Below are 11987 nucleotides of genomic sequence, written 5' to 3' on the forward strand. Positions count from 1 at the left end.
CCAACAGAGTTAAGCACTATATAGCAAATACTTATTTACAAAAAAGCAAATTCTCTGGTCAGGCAATTACCTCTCTCTCATGGCTTTTTTTGGTTGAAGTTATCTATAACTACAGGTTTCTAAACTATAGGGCTCAACAGCTGAGCTTATCACCCTAAGCTCTAGTTGTAACCTGTGAAGAAAAATAGGCCCTTTTAGGGTGTGATTTCTCTGACCTACTTAGAAGCTATGTTAGGACAAAATTAATCACGCTCTGTTATTCCCTATTTACTTCCATTAACCATAAAGTTAAACCTAAAGTTACTAGCTTACCTCCAGACATACACGTTGTAAACATTTAGTCTGATCAGTCGTCACCCTTGAATTCTCACCCCAAAAGTGACATTGTGATTGACATGACATTGTATTGTGTGTTAGTGACAACATTTATGCTAACTTCCTTCCTATAGGAGAGAAACCCAAGAAGTTCTCTTACTGTGCCAAAAGACCTATAAATCAATAGAAATTTCCTATTGAGGCTGCTGTCATATACCATAAAAAACCCACAGATTTAACCAAAAATTATACAAGAAATTAACTCTTTCCTACAGAGTCCTAAATCCAGTAAGCTCTGCATTCTATATGGCTGGTTTCTGGAGACCAACAGATCTTAGGCAGCTAGACCTCAGCAAATGCCACTACCTTTGAACACAGATGGATCCAAACCTGAGCAACTCCCCTGATTACAACTGCAGCAGTTTAAAATGGAAAGAATGAGAAAGAGGGATGTTTCACTTACAGTTTCAGAGATGAAAATACACTCTAAATTAAATTGGAAAATCAACACAGAGGAAGGTCTGAAGCACGGATATTTTGTATTATTATTTCTGGCTAGCAATATTAATAAGCTATGCAAGGTTCCACTTCTGACATGACTTATTGTATAGACACACATACAATCTACTGCAGTAATTCAGACTCGAGATGTCAGAAGGATTTTACCTTTTGCTATAATATTTCTTATTGTGTGTCATCAAACTCCAATCCTACAAAAAGCTATGTGCAGAAGGAGTTACAGTCGGTGACCTCTCCCTTCCCTCCCTCTTGCTACCATCAGCATTAGGTTCCAATCAACCAGATTATTTTGCAGGAACAGGGTCATAAGCTAAGCATTCTGGGGCAGGAATGTTTCTTTTTTCCATCTCTATAAAAATAAATCATGCTCTGGGTAAAATATAAATAAAGACAATAACAGTCTGACGTTAGATTTTATTGGTCTATGTTTCAGACAATCTATATAATTTGCCTGTTGCTTGCACGAACTACAAAAAGTTAATCTTTATAGCCCTTTTCTTCCTTGGGGTAGATTCAGTTTTAAAAGCATAAAAAAAAGGATGCTGAAGCAGACTATTTCGATGCATAATGACCATCTTGTTTCACTGCTCTGGCAAAAATTATCCTTAGTTAAACCAGGCACAAACTCCCCTCAGTTACGTCCATTGGTTTATCTAGTGATGCTAAATTCATCAAGTCTGCTTCTCCTTTGCAAAGAGCAAAAATGCCTGATCTGGTCACACAACTGTACCTAAGCCGGAAAAAGAAACAAAAAACTTAACAGTGTTAAAGTTAAAGGTTGCCCAAGGAAGTTGTGGATGCCCCCTCCCTGGAAGTGTTGAAGGCCAGGCTGGATGAGGATTTGAGCAACCTGGTCTAGTAGAAGGTGTCCCTGCTGATGGCAGGGGGGTTGGAACTAGATGAGCTTTAAGGCCCCTTCCAACCCAAACCATTCTATGATTCTATGAAAGAGAATTTGGAAATTAGGTTGGCCAAGCTATTCAGACAAGCTTGCTACTCTAGACATAAAGGACTCTTTTTATTTAAGAAAGTTTGTTTACTCCGTTTAATTGTTTTGAAGCACTTTGGAATATTGGTCGGTTCAGAAACACTGCATTATGTCAGTTTGCTTCCATAGGGAGATTTCTACACATGCTTTAGGAGTTAACCCACCCATGTTAGATGCCCACACTTAAGCAAACACAGAGATCTGTACTCTGTTTTACTACATGTCCTTTTCCAGCCATGAATCTCTACAGAAAATTAATAAACCCCTTTATTTCAGTGGAGAAGGTGGTCATATTTTACTGATATACTCAAGACAAGAGGAAGTAGTTAGCTCTATGAAAGAAAAAAAAAAAAACATGACTGGATGACATGACACTTTAAATGCTAGCAACTGCCTGAAGCCACATTTTCATTACCACTCCAATCATCATTACTTTTGGTGAATCTGTAAAAAGCATTAGCAGTGGTAAGAAAAATTAGAGGAAGAAAGCTGGCCTTGGCACAGCCTAATTCAACTTGAATTTGTATCACCTGGGAAAACGTACTTAAAGGGACAAGGCAAAAAAACATGACTGAGCATTTCACGCAGCCATTAAAAGGACAGAAAAGAAAGAAACGCTTCAAATTGTCACTGCAATGGGTAACATCCTAACTACAGACACAAATATTTGATAGTGAGAGAAGAGCCTGTAAAACATGACTGTGAGTATCGAGTGTAGCAGGAGGTTCTGGCACTTCTAGGAGTCAGAACTGATAATCACAGAGATTCCTTGCAACCCTGAAATTCAAGAAACCATGACCAATACATCACAATGCACTTCAGTTTTGGTATATCTCTTCTGAAAGTAGAGCTGCATATAAAAAAAACCAACCATCCTCTAGTTTATTGACATTCTGTCCAAGTCAATAATGTAGTACTTTCTTTTACTGTACAATGTCTTCATATGAGCTATTTACTAAAAGACTTTAGAATGGATTAAATAATAAAAATTACTTAAGTTAAATATGACTACAAGCAGAGGAAGAAAATAAGCAAGGCAGAAAAAGGTCATCAGAGGACAACTGCAAGAAGACAGAAAGTGATAGAGCAATATTGTTCTTATAAAGCTGGAAATAGAGAAAAAGGCTTTCTCACCTGTAGTGAAAAGAAAGGGAGAAAGCCACACCAGCTGCTCAGAGGAAGTAAGGTGGACATGAAAAGTGTATGGAGCCAACAGTGGAGAAACCATTCTGGAAGTTCTAAAATGAATAGGCAACTACTGAAGCAAAAATGAGTCAAGCTGGTGTGCAAAAGCAGAAGTTTGCACTACATAGGGGGTAAAATATAATCAACACAGATTCCCACATGCCTTGCCTTGAGGCATGTGTCAGATAAGAGTATGAAAGTCTGGTACGCTGCTCTCTATTCTGATAGTAGTTACACTGCCAGCCCAAGGCCACAAACTTCTTAACCGTGCAGAAGCTTGGCCAAGAGAGATAGCCTCATTGTTTGAAAGGAAAAGCATGAAAATTTAACTACATTTCTGTTGCCTTCTCTTTCCAGAACCGTGGAGAACTAGGTGTTTAATTGGCAGCAGAGTTTCTGCCTCGCTACAATACCATAAGGATTCACTATCACCAAAGAAAAGGTAGCATTTCAGAAAAAAATTGGGCAGAGTGCCACAGGTGATGGACCTGAACTTGAGAAACTATATGAAGTCCACAGCTACTGCTTAAGTTCCAGTAGGACGGATATACCATAGATCCTACCCATGTTATGTCACACCTAGGGACTGACTGTTGAAAGCAAAAGCTACACCAAGGAGCAGGAACACACAAATGACTACTTTACATTATTGCTATAAACCAATCATGCAGTCCTGCTGGGGCTTTCTCCATACCCACCAATCTTCATCAGTGGTCCTCAAACTGGTAGCTTCAAAATTTTGTTCCGAATCTGTGGTATCTCCTACCTCCCTCTGGAAGACCATCATCATCCCAGTCCTCTGGGTACTGGCTGCAACGTACTGCTGCGGGCATGCTGCTGCGCTTCCAAGCCATGAAAGTTGCACATACCACCAGGTTGACCTGGCAGAGTTGATGCCAATGCACTATTTCCAGTAAAAATGTGTAATCCTCAGTGAAATTACTTAGCAGGTCTCAGTAAGTGTGTGTAATCCCAAACTGAGCTACTTACTAAAGGCAGCCTGGATTGAGACATTAATTTGGAATTAAACCACTGTGTCCACTGTGGAAGTCTCAAGCAGATTGCTTAGAAAGATGACTGAGTTTTTTTTCTTTTAAGGCTTACATATTTTTTCAACAGTGCACTAATAGTTCTTTTCTCGTCATCGTAAGAGAGACCATCTGGTTCAAATATTCCTACTGACTGTGGGTTTTATGGTTTTACCTATCTTTTCTCCTGTGGAATTTTTCAGCTATTCACTTCAATTAGATTTTAGTAGTATTTATGCAAGAAGCTTAAATGAAGATCTTTTTCCAGTATGAAGTCAATGAATTGATTCCTAGGCATATAATCACTTACAAACAATGGATACATACAGTTCCCAGCACTTCTATAAAACAAAGGTGTTTACTTTTCTGTTGATTATTTTCTGCTTAACTGCATTCAAATGAATCCATTAAAAACGTGACTGCTTCACAGTAAGATGATCTTCAGCAAAAACAAACAACTGCTGTTGCCACTTCTCTTCATGGCCTTTAAAAACTGCAGTCATCTGCACCCTGTATTCCAGGCAATTTATAGATGCTAAGTTTGGTCTTGATTTGTTAATCTGTTGTTTTAAATACAGTTCTAACCCTCCTGCTTGGTTAAAAAAATAAAAAATAAAAAGAAAAGTTTTCCTACTTTATTACTTATTTATTGTCCCCTAACCAACCTACAGGTCATCTCAGACTTCAGCCAGTCTTTCTGCCCATGGACTTCAGCTGGAATGATTGATCTACTCTGGTTCTCCATGGCCACAAGTGGGCAAAACTCATTGTATTAAGAGAGTGATGGAATAAACCAAGGGGACTTCCATAAACTAACACACTGTTCCTCAACTCCACTATGGTTTTGATCCCTGTCTCACCTGAAGAATGAAAATGTTGGGGTTTTTTTGTTTACCTGACCCTACATAAGACCTGCACAACACGTAGTTTGCAAGTAATTGCTAAATACTATAAGCATGACTTATATGTGTAGATGGGACAGGACTTGAGAGCCAGGAGAATACAGATCACAAAAATAAATAGAGGCAGGTTGTAACAGTTTAAATTGAAAATATTTTATCAAGCAGATAAAAGAGGCATCAAAGCTTTTTCTGGCTCTACCATGACTGGTTCTCAAGGACTGCAGAGAGTTTTCTAGGGGCTGGACTAAACGATGCAGAAGGCAACTTCTACAGCTGTTTGATGGGTGCTGGCTGATTCTTCTTGATTTATTCCCTTTCCTAATAACCCAGAGAGTCATTCTCTGAAACGGTGCAAGTGTAAAGATTTAAAAGTGCAAACTCTGATACAAGCCTGAAATTATAACTGTGGAAACTGCTTTCATGTGCTACTTTTGTGATGACATTTATAATGCAATGTTTGTAACAATACAATTTCATCATCTTATAAATATCAATTTACCATTAAGAGAGGAAGGAAAGAACATTAAAAAAGACAAATGCAAACTTACCACCATTTCTGCTTTGTTTTAATTGAACTAGTCTTGTTCAGATAAGCCTGTCTATCTTACAAAAACAACAGTTTATCGTTTAAACTGTGAGATTTTTTTTATTTTGTGTGTGTGTGTGTTGTAATTACAGTGCCTGCTAACAATTTCATACTGCCACATTGCACATATGGCTTCCAAGCTAGCTTTATCTGAATCTTTGTGAATCTATTCTCCGTGCTATTAAACTGAGCACATTCCACATCGTTCAAAAGTAATTACACTTTTGTCTAGAGTGTAGGAAACTGCTCTCCCCAAACAATGAAATTCTCATTATTAGAGCTGGCACAATAACAGCACTGGTGTTCACAACACTGTGCATTGTACCATCACAATAACTTATCCTAAGCTTGATGCACAAAGGTACACTGGAAATTAAAATTTCTCTAAAACCACTGTGTTGGGTTTGGTTGTTTTTTTTTTTTAATAGGAATTCTTTAGCTCAGTATAATTAGAGTCCTATTTGACTTTTTAAAAAGCTATAGGCATTCAGATTTCCATTCTCTTTGCAACTTATGAATAGCAGCTAAGTGCTCTAGCCGCATGTTGTTCTGATCCAATGCTGTTCATGTGCTGACGACCCCAGACCAACAGCTGGTGAAGGCAGGCCAGGTATGTGATAAGAGGATTCAAATACAGCATTAAACAACCTTTTATTTTGGACTAGTGGAGGAAAAGCATGAAGTGATGTGTCAGTAAGCTCTTTAACCAGTAGTACTGTTATTCTTAATATGACCAAAATTTCTTAGTATTATTCCCAAGTTACACAAGAGTAACTTCATTCACCACAGAAATGCAACACTTTTTAGCATTAAGCAATAAAGCTACTTAACAGAGTACTGTAATATTTCCTATAAGCACTGCTGAAAATGAATTCTAAATCCCACTGAAAGTGCAGGACAAATGTGAACTAGCAGTTCAGTCATACAGTTTAGAAAAAATGAATAGCATCAAAATTACACCTTACCAGGTTGAACTTTTGGTCAGAACTTCCTTTTTTTAAAATAACCATAATAATAAAAAAATCTCGTCCAGCATTGATTGATATTCTATAGTTAAGAAGAATGGTTGAATTTGACCATAGTGCACCACTCCCATGGTATACTTTAATCAGTACTTTTAGACTTGTTATCTCTTATTTTCAGAAATCAGCACACAGATACCACTAGTGAGATCAGAAGTTTTGAGAGGTGGCAAAAGCAACATGGTAAGGCAGACAAATAGAAATAAATAAAATAAACCCTTGTAATGCAGAAGCACTAACAACTCTCTGTGCTATCCAAATACTGCAGCCTTAATAGGTTTCTTCAAAAGAGGTATTGACTGATACTATGATCCTCAAGTGTTTCCCCGCTAAGTTTCTGGCCTGCTATGAATGTCCTAAGGGGACTCTCAGATATATTCTAGGTCAAATGATTTGCATTTTCTACTGAGCCTTTGGTTTAAGTCTGATAAACTATTGTTTCTGATCAGTGAAAAAGCTTTCCTCCTTACAATAAGTATCTAGTTTCTGCTATCAAGAGGAAGAGAAAGGATAGAGTTGTCCTTGCTTTTCACAGAACCACAGAATAATTGAGGTTGGAAGGGACCTCTGGAGGTCATCTGGTCCAAGTCCCCTGTTCAAGCAGAGTCACCTAGAGCCCATTGCCCAGGACTGTGTCCAGACAGCTTTTAAATATCTCCAAGGAAGGAGACTCCACAACCTCCCTGGGCAACCTGTTCCTGTGCTCAGTCACCCTCACAGTAAAAAGCAGTTCCAGCACCCTCAGAAACACCCTGTTCATTTTGATGGGAAGATGGGTTTTGCTCCTTTTTGCCAATTTTGGTTAGGTTTGGAGACTTCTTACTAGGGATTTTGCCCTCCTTTTATAAAAATTTACCCAGCATTCTGAGTTGTGTCTCTAAGTTGTCAGTTGATACCACTTGGTAAATAAAATGCAACAGGGTAAATTTTCAAAAGTCTAAGTTTGGTAAACTGTTGACTTACCACTCTGGTGCAATCAACCCTTTACCTTAAGGCTTAAGATGTCCCAGCTGGCAGGACTTGTAAAGAGAAGCCCAGCTGGAAGTAACTTATGAAACAAGAGGGTCAATTAGCAGCTAGAAAAGTGAGGCCAATAAATTGATTCTCAAGGCTGAAATTGTTTTCCTAACTGTTTCTTCATGACCCAGTGGTGAGAGGCAGAACACGAGGAGGCAGGGATGGCTGTGGTGACAAGAGGAATTCAGCTATGCAACCTACTGATGAGACAAAGCTGTGTAATTCCATACCTTTTCCAGATCCCTTGGCTGCAGTTGTCTTCTGCTGATGTTCCCTAAGCCAAATGGGTGTTGGACATGTAGCTAACACAAAGATCTCTCTCGATCTACATCACATCTGTCTAAAAATCCCTTTGGAGAAGAGTCTTGGTAAACAACCACACGCAAAGCAGTATGGTTTAGAAGGGTGCAGCAGAGTGATGCGCTGCATGATTTCAGACTGGCTGTATGTCTGATCCTGGCTTATTGGACATTGGAGAGGTCTGCAAAGGTGTACCCTGCTAAGGACAGCATGTGGCTGCAAAACAAGAACTCCAGAGCCGCTTGCAGACTCAGTGAGCAGGTGTAGTAGTACAGCTGACAAGTTATTAAGAAGTGTGAAGCACACTGCTGGAGCTTTATCAATAAAAGTGTATTGGACCGCACTGTGTGGCGGCGCGTGCACATGTGCATACACCTGGATTTGCTTCCAAGAGACTACCAAATAGCACAGAATGTCAATTCAAACAGTATAAAAATGACCTCTGCAATACTAGCAAAGTGAATACCCTTTGCAAATGACTTTCATAACTGCTAATCACCCAAATGGAAGTCATCTCAAAGTTATCCAAGCACTAGGTTCAAGTTACCTCCTTCTTATAACTACATACCATAACAGCAGAGGGAGCAATTATGTATATTTTACTCATTTATACTGAGCACTTCCTTCTTTCTGGAGACACATAGACTACATCCTTTCTGACCTACCTAGATGATGATTTTTACAAGACACTCCTCACTAAAAGAGAAATATTACCAAAATGTCACATTCATACAAACTGGGAATTTCCTTTAATACATATGAGGACAAAACCACTCCCTACAAGCCCCCAAACATGCTTCAGATAAGTCTACAGCATCTCACTGCTACAGCCAAACTGTCGAAAACATGCAATAATCCAGTATCTTCTATTATAAAGAGATAGAACACACTGTTTTGACATCACATTAAATAGGGCCTTCATAGCAGGAAGTCACACTAGATGATCAGCTAAACTTCTTGGTCTTAAAAACTATAAATGAATGAGGAAGTTAGTTAAAATCAGTTAAAGAGCAGTTAAGTGTTTCAGTGAGGTGTAGTTAAAATACTCCTGCTGGGCTCCTTAGAAGACAATGAGTTTTTATTTCATTAGGGCCTGACTGTACACTGCTGGTGTGTTCACAAGTTTATCTATTGACTTAAATGTTGTCAGGAACAAACCCTTATCTTCCATACACCCTCTTAAAACAGGCCATATTACAGCAAAGCTCATACACCAGTTGCATACCCTAACATCCCATTGGCTGGAACTATATATTAATGAATTAAATCTCCATAAAACATATGATAAAGGATGAGAAGTAAACAAGCTAGAAAAAGATAATTATATATCTGCTCACAAGTAATTTTTCCAATGACGTTCTTTCTTCATTTAAAGTTGCAATAACACACAGTAAAACTAAATATTCCAAACCACTGTCTGAACTTAAGCATTAGACCAAAAAGGAGGAAAAATGGATGGGTATTAGTGAGTTTTGTCTAGGAGAACAGCTTCAGTGAATACCTAGTGACTTGGTCTTATGAGAAATAATAATCCCTAAGGCCGATCAGTGAGTTTTGTCTAGAACAGCTTCAGTGAATACCTAGTGGCATGGTCTTATGAGAAATAATAATCCCTAAGGCCTTTTACTTTGGGCTTGTTACATATGTGTAATGAGCTGTAAGGGCTTAAATACCACTAATGCTGCAGGCTTTTAAGAGAAGAACACTATCACCTGTTTTGCAATGCCTTTTTAAAAGCCTTCAAATATGCAGGTCCATTCTTTATCTTCACTTAAAAGTGAAATTGTCAGCGCCCTTGTCAAAGTGAGGGACTAACAGAAAAGTTACAGTCAATTCAGAAACAGGCTAAAGCTGTGTAAGCGTGCTCACAATACACGGCTCTGTAGAGGTGCCTCAGTCCTGGGGTTTCAATGCCTTTCCCTGCACCTTTCAAACTTTATAAAAAAAAATAAAAAATGTATCACAGTACTCTGCATGAAGGACTCAAACACGTCACGTTACGATAGTGACACTAGTGAGAAACACAGCATTGCTTTTTGTTCTTTTTGTTTGTCTGCTTCTAGATAAAGCCAGTTCTGGGCTTCCAGTGGGCTGCTCAATGTAATGAATTAAGTACCCAGTGTCATTTGTAAAGTGCACAAAAAGGTGGGAATTCACAAGTGAAAGAGCAGGATGCTGATTTAATTCAGCAAAATTTTCTTGTAGATATCTGTGGCACATGAAATACACATCAGATGTGAATTTTTAAAAGCAGCAAAACCCAAAGTTCCTTTTTTTTTTCTTCTTTTTTTTTTTTTTTTACTCTTTATACAGACTTCCGTGCCTTACTATTTCACAAACTTAGCATTGGGGTGATATTTCAGACACCATGTCCAACATGACTCTCACTTACAGTGTCCCAAAACCATTTACTGTTTGCTGAACACATACACTTCAAATTCACATCACTGTAGCTAAAAAAAATTTAGCACCCTAAATGCCAGCAGGCAAAGGTGAGGAAAAGCGGAGTCTGCGCTGCAAGTGATTTAGCATTTCTAGCGGAGGGTAAAGGCAGTCCAGCTAGGTCAAAGCTTTCACATTATTGTAGCATGTTCTGTACGTGTAACTGTGCATTGTATACTCCATAAAGTACAGATCTGGATGCCAAACTACTGTAGAAGCAGAATTCAAAGAATGGATGTAAGCACAATAGACCATTAGCAAACCTACCATTGTGTTGTGCTGAGAAGTGGGAGTCCTATGGCCACAGTTCTCTTGCGTCAGCAGAGAAACTGGCTGAAATTCCTCAGAGTGAGGCTTGTTGGGAAAACTCACATGCAAGGGAAGGTGAAAGGCTGGGAGCCCGTCACTCTCCTCTTCTCCCACTTTCTGTCTGCTTGTCACCATGGCTACCTCTCCATCTGCTTCCCCATACGGAGAGGCTGGTCGCTTGGAAGACATCCTGGAAGGAACAAAAGAGGAGAAAATAATGAAACCTCCAAATAAATCCTTAATGCCGTCATTGTGTGGTTAGGGGCCATTGTAACAGAAATGCCTTTTTTGTGCTGGCAGAGAGCAGGAAACCATCCAAATACCACTGCAAAGCATACACAATTGGGAACAATGACCAAGCAGGTAGCAACAGAACAGTGGCTTGTTTGTTGTGAGAATAATACACTAATATAGCACTCTTTTCTATTCTGGCTTCTTAAACATGAAAATTCACCTAAGACGACTGTATAATGAAATGCAATTCCTTTAAAAAAAATACCCATCTGGTTTTGCACTTGCAAGAGACTGTAAGAAGAAAGACTGTCTCCCAATACAAGCTATTGTCAACTTAGCTTTTAAGGAATAATCATCCACATGTATTTAACCATAACTGATAAGAAAATAAAAGAAAGTAAAATAAAATAAAATAACTTGCTAGCAAGCCAAAACATCTGTGTTTCTAAAGCTTTACCCATGTGAACAACAGAGTGTTATAGTCATGTCGCAAGAATCTTTCCAGGTTCACAGATCTGGGATAGTTAAGCAATTAAATATTTGGAAATTAATAATCTAAGCTTTTTGACAACACAAATTCAGGGTTGTACTGAGTGAGTGAAGATTTGCTATCAAGATATCCTATACTTCCTACTTATAGCCAGATCAGGACAAAATACATGTAATGTAATTTACATTTATATATGTATAAAAAAAAAAAAGGATACATGAGGAAGATACATGGAGCACACCTTGTAAAAATCACACCCAAGTCTTAACTTAAAATTCAGGCCCACATTCCAAATTTTTTGAGACTGTCTGGTAAACACGTGCGTATCTCCAACTTTTAGAAATACTGGAAGAATCCTTATCTCAATGGCAAATCCAATTTTCACCCAAACCAGGCACTACTGAAAATCTTACAGGACAATCTGAACCCAGAACTCTTCCAGCTTGGTCTCCAAAATAGAGAGGTCCAGTGAAGTATTAAAATGCAGATGACTTCTGGGATTAATTACAGCAACATTGTTCATGAAAATCAGGGTATGTGCATGGATGGCATAATGGGTCGCCGTGCTAAGCAGGGGCATATGTAATAAGGAATGAGAAGTAAGAAAACCTATAGGCCTAGTCAAAAGAAGAAAGGAAAGAAAGAAGAAG

At 38.6% G+C, this 11987-nt stretch overlaps 1 protein-coding gene across 1 annotated transcript in view; it reads right to left on the reverse strand.

Moving 5' to 3' along the window:
* LOC104529859 (transcription factor SOX-5) overlaps positions 1-10802 on the reverse strand; it is a gene marked incomplete at its 3' end in the record, with an annotated part of 112929 nt that extends 102127 nt beyond the window's left edge. Inside the window, exon 1 of the mRNA XM_010174281.1 lies at positions 10572-10802. Coding sequence (XP_010172583.1) covers positions 10572-10802 — 231 coding nt within the window. The remainder of the gene's footprint in view (positions 1-10571) is intronic.
* Positions 10803-11987: the final 1185 nt, after the last annotated feature.

This window comes from Antrostomus carolinensis, unplaced genomic scaffold (genome assembly GCF_000700745.2).
Source record: "Antrostomus carolinensis isolate BGI_N321 unplaced genomic scaffold, ASM70074v2 scaffold1178, whole genome shotgun sequence".
In the NCBI taxonomy this organism is placed as follows: Eukaryota; Metazoa; Chordata; class Aves; order Caprimulgiformes; family Caprimulgidae; genus Antrostomus; species Antrostomus carolinensis.